This window comes from Taeniopygia guttata, chromosome 1, assembly GCF_048771995.1.
Source record: "Taeniopygia guttata chromosome 1, bTaeGut7.mat, whole genome shotgun sequence".
Taxonomy (NCBI): domain Eukaryota; kingdom Metazoa; phylum Chordata; class Aves; order Passeriformes; family Estrildidae; genus Taeniopygia; species Taeniopygia guttata.
The window spans coordinates 111,664,133-111,679,308 of NC_133024.1; the positions used below are offsets into that span (position 1 = coordinate 111,664,133).

The 15,176-nt window shown below is 44.7% G+C and overlaps 1 protein-coding gene across 3 annotated transcripts in view; it reads left to right on the forward strand.

Moving 5' to 3' along the window:
- The first annotated feature begins 11,900 nt into the window (after window positions 1–11,900).
- Window positions 11,901–15,176, forward strand: part of DSCAM (DS cell adhesion molecule) — a 462,695-nt gene continuing 459,419 nt past the window's right edge. Inside the window, exon 1 of one of the 3 annotated variants that reach the window (XM_030283877.4) lies at window positions 11,901–13,051. In XM_030283877.4, coding sequence (XP_030139737.1) covers window positions 13,009–13,051 — 43 coding nt within the window. In that variant the 5' untranslated portion in view covers window positions 11,901–13,008. The remainder of the gene's footprint in view (window positions 13,052–15,176) is intronic. The other 2 variants (XR_012058288.1, XM_072935732.1) reach the window with 2 other exon arrangements.

Sequence of the window (15,176 nt, forward strand, 5' to 3'; positions counted from 1 at the left end):
GTGATGACACCTGAACTCTCCGTGCACACCCCGATATCGTCACATTCTCACAGGAAAACAGGAAAACAGGAAAACAAAAAAACAGGAAAACAGGAAAACAGGAAAACAAACAGGCACGCTGTTTGTCTCACACTGCCTGCTCCCTTAGGTCCCGCTGTGCGGACCTGGTGATGCTCTAGGGCTGCGGAGGGCAGGGGAGGTGAGCAGCGGGCTCAGTGCGCTCCGAGCTGCCGGACAGCGAGGCAGGAGGGGAGCAGAGCCAGGAAAGAAGCAGGCAAGGAAGGAAGATGTGCCCGCCTGCCCGCCCGAGGGGAGCCGTGTGAGGAGCAGCGGCAGGAGGAAGAAGAACAAGAAGAAGAAGAAGAGGAGGAGGAGAGGGCATGCGAAAAGCCGGCTCGCCGCTGCTGCCGGGGATGCTGGTGTGGCCGCGCCGGAGGATTGTGTCACCTGTGGCCCTGAGGGCTCCTCCCCGAGCCAAGGACACACCTGGGCCCCGCCGCCTCTTCCCCCGCCCGAGCGCCGGGCGAGCACCGGCGGAGCCGCGGGGCTGCAGGCGGGGCTGAGCGCTCGCTGGGCGGACGAGCGGCCCCGCAGGCTCCGAGCAGCCACCAGCCGAGGCAGCCGAGCCGGGGGAGAGGCGGGGGAGAGGCGTGGAGAGGCGGGGGCATGCGGGTGTTGGCCGTCGCCTCGCTCCGCAGCATCTCGCAGGGTGAGCGAGCATCCCTCCCCTTGTCCCGCGGTACCCGCGGGGATGGACGCGCGGCGCTGGCTGCAGGAGCCGCCGGGAGAAGGGACGAGCTGGGCGAGCTCTGGGGTCGCTCCAAGTCGCTCTCCCCGCCAAGGGACAGCCCGCGAGTGAGCGGCGTTCCCTGCGAACATCAGAGCATCCTTTGGCGGGGGGAGGCACGAAGGATGTCTTCTTCCCCTGCCGTTTGGCTAAAGGATGCGTTCTGAAACGGGAGGAATAGCTACCCCCGTGCCATTTGCCTCCCTGCACAGGAAAGAAAAGTAATGTATGTGGCATTTGGAAGACCGTAGTTTGTGTTGTATACTCTGAGACGATCCCACGTGGTAGCTGTATCTGGTTTTCCTGCTGGGTCCTCACAGTTTCCTGTTAATCTTTAGAGAAACATCTCTTCCAAGGAGTTGAATTTGTAAATAGGTTTAAATAACACCTATTGCACTCGTGGAAGGGCATTGGTACAAGAAATGATTGGGGTGGACTTCCAGTGCACAGAGGAAAAGTCTGTGTCATGATTAGCAAGCACTGACTTGTTGGGAACTCATTTCTTCATATTAGTTATTGAAAACAAATGAGATCTCACCTGTCCCTGCCCCCATCACCCCTCCCTCACCTGGTAAAGGACGTTTAGGGGGATCTGCTTATTCCTTATGTGAAAAGCCTGTGACACTCGAGCTGGATGTGTACATGTGGGCATTTTGCCGTTTTCCCACAAAGCTTTGCCAGCTCCCATCAGTCAGGACCTGAAACAGCTGCTGATCACTTTTGCAAATTCCGAGGGCAGAGATTTGTTTGTGCCATGGTCTATGATAATTATCTGTTAGGGCTTAAAGTGAGATCACCACACTTCTTTTTCTATGTGTCTAGAAGAACATCTAACTACAGAAAAACAATTAGAAAACCACTCCTTACAGTGAAGTCTTCAGTATGTGTATTAAAACTAACCAGAAATCAGAAGTTTATATAATGTCCAATGACAAAAGCTAACCTTCTATAATTTCAGTTCTAAACTGACAGGAATCCCAAGATTCATATGGAAAAAAATAAATTACTATGTTTTTCTTATTCTGAAAAAAATGTTATTGTCATTTGAACATGCTAGTTAAGAAACGGCATTGAAATTTTGAACTCATACAGCAGAATGTTTCAAATGTACTGAATTCAGCTTTTTCCAAAAATGAGGTGTTATGTCAATTAACTTTTTGTTCAACCTTAAAATTTGTCCTAAATATGAAAGTTATTACAATTCAATAATTCAGTGCCTTAGCATCTAGCATATTCTGTGAGCTTTTTCCTTTAAATAAACCTATTTTGATAGAATATAATCTTGATTAATTTATTGACTTGTAACTAATTAGGCATAGCTTTATTTTTCCTATCCATGCTTTGGACAATAGCAGAGAGAAACAGTAAGAAGTTATTCTTTCCACATTGCTGCGCATGAAAGGCAGGAGATGTTATTCAAGACAAACATTTTTAAGATTTCAGGCTTAACCTTCAGCTAAAAAATTCTCAAAGCTTATTGTGTTGTGGTCATATCATTTCAAAGAAGGTGATAGCAGAAACAGACAGGACCCAGATATTCAGGATATTCAGGAGAGTGATGGGAGCAGGGAGGGATCCTGTGTGAGAGGAATGTCAGGTGGGTGTGGGAATCCAGAGCTTCCCTCTGGCTGCCCTGGCAGGTCTGGGACCCTGGCAGGGGTCAGGAACCCCCCTGGACAGAGCCCCCAGAGACACTGTCTGTGATCTCTGTCTATGGAAAAGAGTTTTCGATCTTACAGGATGAATTACCAGCTCTGAGTGTTTGATATCAGTAATAATTAAGTGTGGCACGGGTGCAAAAGCAAAATTTTAGTATTCTAGATTAGGGGTCCAAAGGGGACAAGATGGAGGAAATTGGGTGTGTCTTGTCCTTTTTCTCCTTCTTCATGCCCTCCATGTTTCACTGCGGTGTTGGCATTTTTCTGTTGGTTTAGGCTGGGGACACACTGTTCAACGTAGGTGACAGATATTGGCACGTTATTGTAAATCCAGCACAGGTAGTTTGTGGTATTTAATGTTTGTAACATCCCACTGAGGGCAGAGCCCCACACGCTGCCCTGCAGGACAGAGCTGCGGCAGGGCAGCAGAACATGTTAGAGATAAACAGAATAAACAACCTTGAAACCAGCACAGATGAATTATGGCTTCTGCTTTGGCAGCAGGGCAGAAAGACAGAGACTTTCTACAATCTCAGAATCATCAATAGCTCAGATTCCGACAGGTGGGGAGAGAGGAAACAGCTGCCTGGGGAAGAGATGAATCCGCAGGGATGTTATCCGTGTGGATGGAACAGGATGGACGGAACGTGCACCCCTGATGGCTCTGGAGGCAAACTTTGCCACTCTGTGCCAGGTGCCACGTGCCAAAAATCCTTCCCTGCATGGGACTGTGGCCTGCACCTCACCCAGCTCTGAGTGCTGAGGGCTGGGGTTTGCCTGGGCTGTGCTTTTGGGAGAACTATCCAAAATAGTGGAGGAAATGCGTTTTTAACCTGCTTCCCTCTCCACTAAACTGCAGCCCTTCACAGGGAAGGCAGGAGTGCTCTTTTTATTTGCCCATTTTTTTCTAATCCACAGATGATATTGACACTGTTTACTCAATAAACTTTCTGAGCACTTCAACTCCGAGAAAACCCAACTGTGGCAACTGTTAGTAAATGGAGGCTTTTTAAATGAGCCACCATTACCTAAAAATACATGTTGGTGGTTAAGAGACCACTTTTGACAGGTGGCTATACTTTGAAAAAAAACCCAAAAAACCCCCCAAAAAACCCCCAAAAAGCCCATAATAAAACCCCAACCAAACTCAAAAAACAGTCCCCAGGGAAACAAACGAGAAGTAGTATAGCACCAGTCTGTGGAGAATGAAATCAGTGGTTTCACTACAGATCCACTGGCTGACCTTGGCAGGTCTAGACCAGCCCTACTACAGTCAACTACTACAGCATGTGGCTCAGGACTGTGTCCTGTCATATTTTGAGTAACTCCAAGGATGGGCACTCTGTAGGACACCTCTGTCAGTGTTTTTTACCCTCACTGAAAAAGTAAATGCATTATTTACATATATATAAAATCAGATCTTTAAATGGAGCTGCGTGGATTCTGTTTATGTGTTTTGTCTTTTTTCTGTTCACTGAATACTATCAAGAAGAGTCAGGCTACAGCTTCTTTACACCATCCCATCCACTATTTTTACTCATTACTGAGATCCTCTTGAGCCTTCTCCAGTCCAAATAATCACAGCTCTCTCAGCCTCTCCATGAAGGAGAGAAGGATGAGATTCTCCAATTCTTTAACCATTTTTGTGGTCCCTCTCTAGACTTACTCCAGTGTGTCTGAGTTTTTCTTGGTCTGAGGAGACCAGAAGTGGTACACAGTGCTGCAGATGGGTTGTCATCAGTGGGTGACATGACAATTTTGATTTTTCTCCTTTAATACCAGTTCAATGTATTTCTGACACTCATGTTTAGCCAGGCTTTTATTTCAATCTGAATTCCTTTACAGGGCAGGATATCCCACTGTTTCTCTACCACATAATTCTCTGCTGCTGAAGTTCTCCATAACACATCCCTACCAAACTTCTCCCACTAAGTACTTGGAGTTCTTTTCCATCTCCAGCCAGCATATGAAATCCCACTTGTTTGCCAGACTTACAGCCAAGTGCTTTTCTGCTCTTGTAGAAGAATTTCCTCCCCAAAAAACAGGATCTCCATTAGCTGCCTTCAAATCTTGCCTGTGGGCTTGCTGCTATTTAAAACCTCAGCAACAGTTGGCTGCTTTGGACATTGCTCATCTCGCTTAATTTAAAGTGTTTATGGTGCAATTCACTGTAGCCTCTGCACATAATAATTGGAGACAGAGGAATGGGAACTTCCAAGGTGTGATTTCTGATCTACCTTGGCCAATCACTTTCAGGTGGGAGGAATCATCTCTTAAATGTGTTTTCTCCTCTCTTTTGTCTATTAAAGGAGACCAAAATATATGGATGGAAGAGAGATAAGTGTCTGTTTTCAACCTCTTGTGTTTCCCTGCATGACTTAATGACCTTGAAATGCACAGAGAATGTATCCATTATATCTGTGAACTATTTCCATTGGTAAAACTTATGTTCTGTATTTAAAAGTAAATGCAAATGCAGTTTCCTCCAAAGGAAGGAGGAGGTCTGTAAATAATGATCAATTATTAATAATGATAAATGATAAATAAAGATAAATTTATTTGGTCCATAAATAATGATAAATTACAGAAAATGCAATATAAAGTCAAAATTTTTTGTGCAATGGTGTATAAGAACACAGTTTGTTGGTCCTAATGGCCACAAAGTGTGGACAGGCAAGAAAAGGTTAACAGAAGAGGGAGGGTCACAAATAATTTTTGTGGTTAAACCGAAAACCTTGAGTTACACCAGGGAGGAGGCAGAGCAGCACAGGGAACAGCTGGAGCCAGCAGCTGGCTTTGGTGAAAGCTGTGGTGTGGGGCATGGCCATGAGGAGCTGGGTTGGTGGGAGATTGTCCTTGCAGAGAGAGGTTTGGGGTCAGCCTTCAGAAAAGTCTTTCCAGCATCTGTGGTCCAGCCCCATGAGTTGTCAGGAGTTTTTATTCTTGTTTATTCCATCCCCTCTCAAACTGGTCCTTCTTCACCAAAATAAGTGAAGGCTGAAAGCTTTTAGGCTCTTGCCTAAAAATTTTGTGAAGGTCTCCTCTGATGGCATGCCCTCAAATGTTTATGTCCTCACAGAACAGGGACAAGAACTTGAGATGGGAATAACCAGAATGGTATGAAGGGAAAAAATCTCCCCTGGATTGTGTTTCTGAGACAAAGGATGGAACATCCCAGACACAGATGTGTGAATGGGGCAGGTCTGGTTTCACTCTGTGTTCCTGAGTCTTGGGGCAGGCTGTGTGGAGAACCTACAGCAGCCTGCTCCTGCTCCTGCTGCATTATCCATGACAAGTTGGCAAAGGAAATCTTTCCAAGGGTTCTCCCTGGAGGAGCCACTGGAGCTCATGGTGCAGGACCCACTTGTGGCCAAACCCTCTTGTGAAATCCAGACCCACAACTCAATGGAAGCAGGGGGAAAAAGCAGATGGGAGGGCTGCTGTGGCCCCACACGACCAAACACAGTTTATATCCCACTTTAACTCCCCCCCTCCCGTGGTAGGCTGTTGCTTGGCAACCCTGCATCCTTGCTCCACCGCTGCTCTGCAGTGCTGCTGCTCCCCTGCAGCCCCTCTCTTGCAGCAGGCTCGGGGAAGAGCCATGCTCACACGTGCTCCCAGCAGCCTGCAAGCAGGGATAGCATCTCTTCTTCAGTGCCTGCAGGTAGGTGGGAGTCAGGAAGATGAAAATGTGGAGGACACTGCATTGCCCGAGGCATGGGGAACTCTGCTGTTCCTGGTGCCTTCCTTGTATTGATTCTGGCCAGGGGGGTATTGGCTCCCAATAGCTCAGTTCTTGTTCTGTTTATGTGGTTGCTACTCCCTGTGAGCCACTGGCATCCAGAGCAGGTAATAGAAATCAGTATTTGGCTCAGGACCAGAGATAACCTTCTTCCCACATCATTACAGTCCTTAATGGATTGCACTGTAACAATTATTAAAGAGAGGTCTGCACAGCTTTGAAGCCATCATTCATTTTTTTTTCAAGCCTTGTTGAAATTGTGATATTCCTTCAAATTTCCTCTGTTTCTATCACTTCTTCTCAATGAGAAGCAGTTGTGTGTATGAAGACATGCCTGCATCCAAACCCAGAGGAGTTGTAGATCTATTGCTAAAACGCTCTGACTCCTAACCCAAATAACGGAAAATCAGATTTAGAAATGAAATTGTCCTCTTGACTCATCCCTGTCATGCTGCAAGGTTATGATATGTACAGAGTGGCACAGCTGTCCCTGTGATTTCAGTGTCTGTAATTCACTCCATCTTGTCTCGGCATTACAATTGTTCTGTGCCAATCGTTTAATGTCTTGTGTTTTCACACACATCAGACACACCAAGTGGTTCAGTTCACCTTTATATTAGGAGGCTTTCAATGGGTATCTCCAGTGCCATAATGCTTGGGGTGTCATGTTATGCTACTTCCTCTTTTGAGAACCAGTTAGCACCCAGAGAAGCCTCTCTGCCCTTTTTCAAGCCCAGGTTTTCCCCTTGGACATTTGGCTGAAGGGTTGTGAGCTTTGTCCCCACCTTTCTGATTTACCCATTTTTCATGCCACCTTCCTCCCCTACCCTATTCCATGTGTTAGGAACAAACTTGTCTGTATGAAGATGTGAAAATTAATTTAAAAAATTAAATTTATTTTTCCTGGCTTCTTCCCTCTGAAAGGAAATATTTTTCTTCTAGCTGACAGTCCTTTAAGCAGTGAGAATCTTACCTTCTCTGTTTGTTTGCAAGGTGCAATGCAAAGAGAAATCTACAGCATCAAAAAAAAATAATCACTACCCTATGTTTTGATGATGTTGCTTGAAATAGAAAAGTCTGTTATTTTCTGAAGAAAACATGAATCATACACGGGCTTTAAAATCCTTCCCACTGACTGGATTTTTCCATCCTTTACTCTAGCATGGATTTCTAAGAAACATCTTTGTCAGCTGCTCTCCTCCTTCTCTCTAATAACTTCTGAACCTGCTGTCCAGTCTCAATCCATTTGCTTGCCGAGTTGAAGTAGAATATAATTAATTCATTGCTTTAATATGTGTATAAGAGTATAAACACTCACCTGGGGGAGAGACAGACTAATCCCACTCCAAGCTGTTGTAAAAACTGGAAAAAATTTATAGATATCTGACTTAAGTCTTCAGTCTTCTGACTAAATATCCAGAAGAAATTCCTTTTTCCTGTGATCCTGTGCTCACAGAACCACCTAATGGGGAGAGTTGGCTTGTTCACATCTTCCAGACGCTACTGGAACCCCAGGAATGAGCTGCATGAGAGAAGAGTAACTTCAGGCAGGGTAAAAAAAAATATATATATATAATCCTCATTTTATGCTTTAAAGCTCAGTGTGTATTAAGCCATCCAGAGTGTTTTGAAAGCTGCTGCTTTAATTCATGAGCATATCAAGACTGAATGGCTAATTGTGTGTGTACTGTAGGAGCAGGTCATGCGAGAGAACGCATTTTTTTGCCAGATAACAATATTCCTGCACATTATCAGCTTGGAGCAGTCAATGGCTTCCAATGAAGCAAATTGTAGTTATTCCCTTGCAATTTTGAGGTGGAATTGATAGGTATCAGCAGCACAGATGCTTTCACAAGATGCAGATGATTAAGATTTTGCCTCTCCATCTTGAGCATTCCCAGATGGATGGTAACAAACAGAGCTTTTCAACTGGTATCTTCTTAATGGTACTTACAGAACCAGAAATTCCTTTTCCATTCTTAAGTGTCTCATGGAAAATATTTAATTTTTGCAGCTTGCCCTGATAAAAAATGGCTGACTGTGAGCTTATAGATAGGAGCATTAAGCTTGGTAGCTAGTGAATATCAGAAGGTTTAGCGATTGGTTTTGACAAGCATTCAACATTTATCTGAATCTTCCCAGTATCAAATCGGGCATGAAGTCTTCTGAGGAAAACCTGTTCTCACAAGGCTTTTGATTCTCCTGTTTCCAGAGTGATGGAAGCTACTAAAAAGCTTTCCCACTTCTGCTCCTCTTCCCTTCTTAACTCCTGGTCCTTTTATCCCTCTTTGAGTTGCTCTCCCTTTATTATGGGTGCAGTGACAAAGCTTTAGTTTACCTGAAAATTTGGAGAGGACTGGTTCAAATTTGTCATCTTTAAAATAGATATGAATCAGAGAGAAGATGGAGAATATTTCCCAGCTTGTTTCAGAAGATAGAGATTTGAATGTTTTGGGCAGTATTTCAGCCAAACATTCAAATTCTTTGCATATTTTCATTTAAAAAGGATAAAAAAATTGCTTCTTGGGCCATTCCAGGTTTTGTTTCTTTATTGTTATTATCTCAGAGGGGTATGACACTTTCTTTGTTTATAAACCGACTGGGACTACAATCCCTTTCTTAGCAGAATTGAAAAATTTCTGAATCTTATTAAAAAGAAAATCATGACTAAATGTAAAACTAAGTGAGTTTTCTTAGTTAAAGCCCTCTGTGCTCATCTTTACCTAGTCTACAAGATAGTAACTCATATTTTCCTTTCAAATCGCTATGCTGCAAGAAAATAGTCAAGAAAACTCCAGTCAGGGAAAGAGGTCAGTAACAAGGAGAGACAGAATGATTTAGAAATAGAGGGATGACTGAGCCAAGGTGCCATCTCCCCCAGAAAGTGGGCTGACCATTCACTTAGATTCGGATTTCAGGCATGTTCATTTTTTATTGTTTCTTTTCCCCAGGTCTTCTGACTGTTGAGAACTTCCTCTCTCACCATGCTTTCCCTTCACTTCCTCTCTACTTCCCTCCCATTCTTTCTTCCTTCAGGTGCTTTTAAAACCACTTTCAAAGCTGAAATTGCAAATGAGTTTTTTGCATTTTGAATGACAATGAGGGGCTCTGTTTGAATAGCTGAATGCTTCAATGGCAGATATTTGACTGAGTTCCCTAAAGCCCAAAGCCTATGAAACCATCCACGATCTGAATAGAGCCAATTACCAATTACAAGGAGCTGCTGCTCCTTGGAAGATTCTTTTGGGTTTGTTTTTTTTTTTTTTTTAGAGTCACAATCAATGCAGACTTATTGTAGACAGACCATTTTATCTTTTCCTTTGAAGAAACAATTTCCCTGCAAGGCTGGTTATAGGTTGTATCTGTCATCCACCAGATACATCATCTTCCAGTGTGGGAATATGAAACATTCAACCACTTGGATCTTTAATTTTCAACTTCATTTTTACAAAGGCTTTCCATGAGGCAGCTCTTACCTGTGTTGGTCAGCTGTGGTCATTCCTTGTGTGTTTGCTCACTTAAGGTGAGGATATGATGCAGGTGCATTGCAAAATTGGTGTGCAGACCTCACCATTTGAACCCTTCAGTGGAGATATTTCAACAGCAAGCTGATGACTGGGTGGGATGTGGTCAGACTGATCATGCTGGTGATGTTTCTGCATCTTCTTCATGCTGGTGGCTTGGGGTAGAACTGGAATGTGTATGGCCAGAACTGTCAGAAAAATATTTGGTGTTCTGGATATCCCATTGGAGCCAGATGGCTCAAATTCTTTAGGATTTCAGCGAGGTCCTAATATAAAATCTTCTCCTTGTGTCTCCTGCTTCAGAGTGACCTGGAAAGTTGCCTGAGATGCATTCAGGGTGATCAGCAGCTGATTTGAATTGTTGCTGTATCTCTGTTACATCTCCTCATCAAGCTGTGTGGTAGCTGCAGAAAGCAAGGATGGTCAACCCAATACAGTCAACGGGTAGATGATCTAAATCCAGATTAAGAATTTGAGACTACTTAAAGATTTTTGATCCTTACAACTAAATCAATAACTTCCAAAGTTGTTGGTTTTTTTTTTTTTGGGTTTTTTTTTTTTTTTTTTTTTTCCCCAGAGAAGATATAGTTATATGCAGGGTTTAACTGACATACCTTGCTGGAAATTCATTGAATTTGTTTTAGGAAGAACTAAGTATTTTCCAGCCACTTAATCTAAGACATTGTATTTTAATCGAACAAACAATAACAAAAAAACCATAAATGGGGATTCTCCTTCATGACCTTGAGTAGCCTTGATTGAAACTGAAGCCTGATCATGCCTGATTTTCCAGACTTGAAAAGTAGCATCCTGACTGATGTCATGTACTTTGCGTGGAAGTTGTCATATGGTCTTCTTTCTCCACTTTGACAGATGGCTGAATTTAGGTTTCAATCAAGACATTCCCTGAGCAGCAGGACCAGTGAACCCTGCTCTCATGCAAAATTGCATCCTGCCTTCCCCCTCCTCTCCTTAAACCCAGCCCAGGACAAGGATTATGCTGCCTAGTTGGTTGGATTCTGCTAAAAAATGTTAAATACCCTCTGGATTTTGGTGCCACTGAAGAATAAATTAAAGATTTACACTTTTACTTTGCAGCTGCTGTGATTGTTTTAAATGAACTGAAATGCACACAAACTTGTTTGAGACAGTTCTACAGGAAGCTGAAATTTGCCAAGGGCTACCAGAGTTATGTAAATGAGTAAAGGAGGTAGAAATGTATAAGAAGGAGGTTTATTTATTCTGTCATTGTAGAATGTCTAAAACACTGTATCTCTTAAGCCCTAAACATGTTTCGGGCTTCAGAAGAGGAAACAAAGCAATTCTGAAAGAGCTGCCTGAACAAATCTGTCATGAACTTCTCCCAAATGCTCTCAAATCTATACTTAAACATTTCTGCTAGTCACCAGCTCTCTTCTAAACAGATTAAAGTTTTGTTATTTTTAACAGAACTTCACTCCCAATAAAACCAATTTTTAAAAATTTTTTATTCTCTGCCAAGACATTTGCACTTCTCTCTTTAATTTTTGTTTAACAGCATCAGATTCTATTTTCCCCTGAAGAGCTTCCCTGGTTGCCCACATCTTTTTTCTTAAATGCAGCCATGACTCCTTGCCCAATATTGGTCTCATCTCTCCTGCTTTCCCTTCAAGGCTTCAGTTTCCCCTGGCTGATAGCCCAGCCCAAATGGGATGCAGGGAAGTGAGCTCTCTCCTGATGGCATTCCCTGTCCCTCAGTTTGGTTTGCTCAAGAATTAGAAAGAAGGGCCTTATACAATGCCTCGGGGTTGTGTTCTGGTCTGTCCTCTATGGCTTCAGAAACATCTCCAGGCAGATCTCCTTCCCTGCCCAGCTCTGCTGCTGCTGAGCTTCCTGCAGATGTCCACCCCAGTGTCTTGCTGGGGGATGTCCTTCCTTGGATTTCATTGCAGTGCACAAGGCAGGGTGCTGGCAGCAGGGCAACGTCTGGTGCTATAAAGCATTATCTTGAAAAAATATTGTCCCCTAAATGTGAAGTCATCCTGTTGGTAACACACAGGGGATTCTGCAGGTTGAGATTCCTTATTGCTTTGTTGTGTTTGCTTTTCATCTTACAGCTTAAATCCAGAGTTGCCCTAATGCTGTTATGTATTTCACAATATTGATTTTTTTTTAGCTGTCTTCATTTAATGTTTTCCCCCCTTTTTTTCCTTTTCCTTTTTAGACCAACCTTCACATCACAGATGTGAAGAAAGAATAGGCGCAGAAATTGCTTTTAGTTAGAGAGACTGTAATTTACTCTTTCACTACGGGAGGAAAAAAGCGTCTCAGCACAGAAAGAGACGCAGATGAAAGGCCAAATAGTATCTGGACCTGTGTAAGCACTGCACGATGTGTGTGTGTGTATGTACGTATTTTCCTTCAGCGGTGCACAGAATCCCAGTCAATTATTTGATGCACTCGCCTGTCTGGGCTGTGACCTTCTAGAAGGGCCCCCTCCTCCGGTCCCCCCACACGACTTGTCAACACATTAGTCATATACAACTCAGCTGATGCCAAACGGCCGCAGTTCAGCCAACTATTGAGAGGCTGCAAATTCTGCTGCCTTCTTCTATTGGTCTTGGCTTTTTCCACTGTGCGGACCTGGTGGTGCTTTAAGACTGCGGAGGGCTGGGGTTAGCGCCGGGAGGCTGGGGAGGTGAGCAGCGGGCTCAGTGCGCTCCGAGCTGCCGGAGAGCGAGGCAGGAGGGGAGCAGAGCCAGGAAAGAAGCAAGCAAGGAAGGAAGATGTGCCCGCCTGCCCGCCCGCCTGCCGCCGGGCCGAGGGGAGCCGTGTGAGGAGCAGCGGCAGGAGGAGGAGGAAGAAGAAGAAGAGGAAGAAGAGGAGGAGGAGGCGTGCGAGGAGCCGGCTCGCCGCGGCTCGGGGCCGGCCGCCGCTGCTGCCGGGGATGCTGGTGTGGCCGCGCCGGAGGATTTTGTCACCTGTGGCCCTGCCCCCGCCGCCCTGCGGGCACCTCCCCGAGCCAAGGACACACCTGGGCCCCGCCGCGCTCCCGCCCCCCGCCCCCGCCGCCGGCCGCCTCTTCCCCCGCCCGAGCGCCGGGCGAGCATCGGCGGAGCCGCGGGGCTGCAGGCGGGGCTGAGCGCTCGCTGGGCGGACGAGCGGCCCCGCAGGCTCCGAGCAGCCACCAGCAGAGCCAGGCGAGGCGGGCGAGGCGGGCGGCCGGACCCGGTGCGCGCTGCCTGCCAGCTCCGGCCCGGCCGTGGGCGCGGCGGGCGAGGGCGAGCCCGGAGCGGGGAGCGGGGGAGCGGCGGGGGCATGTGGATGTTGGCCGTCGCCTTGCTCCACAGCATCTCGCATGGTGAGCCCCGCCGCGGGCGTCCCTTCCCTTGTCCCCATCCTTCCCACTCCTGCCGGCCGGGAAGGGCAGCGGGGCGCGGTGGTGGTTTTGTGCCGGGAGGAGAAGGGCGAGGAGCGAAGCGCCGTGATCGCTTTAAAGTCGCTCACCTCGCAAAGTGCCAGCCCGGAACCTCCGTGCCTGCCTCCTTCGGAATGCGACGGCGCTTGCAGAGGCGAGGAGGCAGAGAGGCGCTTTTTCTTTCTTTCTCATCTGGAAAAGTACAGAATTTTTTGCCAAGTGCCGTAGAAATCCGTCAGAGCACGCGGGGATAATTTGAAGGGCTTTCATCCTAAGCGGTCGCATTGAGATATTGCTTCCTTTCGCATCTTTATTTTTTATTTTTTTTTTAACTCCCCCTCTGCTTTCACCTTACGTTTTTTACATATATTTAGAGAAGTAGTATTTTAAATTTATTTAACTTTCATCATTTCTCTGTGAAGGTACCTGTTCCGAATTTTTTTTTTTTTCCCTCACTCATTTATGTAAAAATATGCACGGATAAGCATTACATCATCTGGAAAGGTTGAAGACTTTTAGTCAATTATAAAGTTAGGAAGGGAAATTAGAGTGGAGATAGAATAAGGGTAAACCTGTTATTCTTTAATTTTTTTTCCCCTTCTGCCAACTCTTTGACTGACGAACATTTATTGCAGTTTCTGTGCGTTTTTAATAGTGGGTTGGGGTATTTTGGAACATTTAGATATATTTGATTGAAAACCATGGCATGTGTAAAAATATGCTTAAATTGCTTAAGTTTTATTAAAAATGCACGTTTAGCATTGCAGTTTTAAGGACAAAAACCAAATTATTCTGGGGTGCCAGCTATTCTATTACACTGTCTCCTCCGATCCGAGAACGTAACATTGCCTGTAATGCTTTTCACCCTGCCAGATAAATCAGATTAAACACACAATTCTCGAAATAGGCAAAGCAGGTAGAACAGGGAAAAGGTTTCTTGTGTGGAATGAATGAGAGAGGAGCACAGGGCAAAGTGTGAGGATTCCTGAAGGATGGAAATAATTGAACCTCTGGCAGAGGGTGAGGGATGAATGCTGGATGAGGGTGCCTTCACATCTTCTTAAGTAGACACTGGATGAAAAAATGCACTGACAGGCATGGCTGGTCCAGTGTGAAGCACTGGGGAGGGCAGAAATCAGGAGGTGAATCTTAAATGTGTGGATTTAGAGCGACCTTAAAAGCATTTTTGTCTTCTGCGTGCCTCAGAATTCCGTATTGTCGTGGTTTGAAATCCCCCAAAGTGCAAACTTGGAAAATTGTTTGCATTTCTTTTGGCAGTAAGAAAACTGCAACAAGTTTTAACATTAAGAAATTATCTATTTATTTATTTATTTTGGACAGGCAGCAGCACTGTGCCTTTCTGTCCTCTCCAGCCAGATACCTTAGAGGGAGAGATTTGCTGTTAATAGGACAGACAGAATCAGCCTGGAAGTGTGCTCTGACCAGTGCTATTCATTTAAAATTAGATTTGCATAGAAATGAACCCCGGTTCTCTCCAGAAATAATATTTTACAAGGAAAAAAAAAAAAGGCAGATATTTTTTTTCTACTGTACTGATGCTATAAATTCTATGTTCTCTTCTAGTTAGTCCTCCTTGCAAGGGTTTTTTGAAAAACACAATAATTTCTGCTTTATGAGGTCGAAGCATCATGAAAATCACTTCCATTTATTTCTTGATCTATGAAGTCAGCAGTAATTTCACTTTCAGTTTCCAAGTGTTTTTGGATCACAGTCAAACCTGAATTTGTCTCCCAAAGAGTGAGGAGTGTAATGTGTACATGATAGATGCATCTGCATGGATTCTGTGCTGCCACACAGCAACATCTGTACGTTTGTGACTCCAGGGGGACTAAAATTAAATGGTTTTGTGTATAGCAATATCCCAAGATGTAAGCATTGTGAAAACATGTAGTGGGTGGTTCAACGATTCTTTGCAACTTAAAAAGTCTGTTTGTTTTTGGCATCATACTTGATGTCAAAATGCAGATTTTCAGGGTCTTCTTAAGGGAAATCTTTGAAGAAAATGTCACCTACCTTCATGTTAAGACTGGATAAGATGGTTTTATTA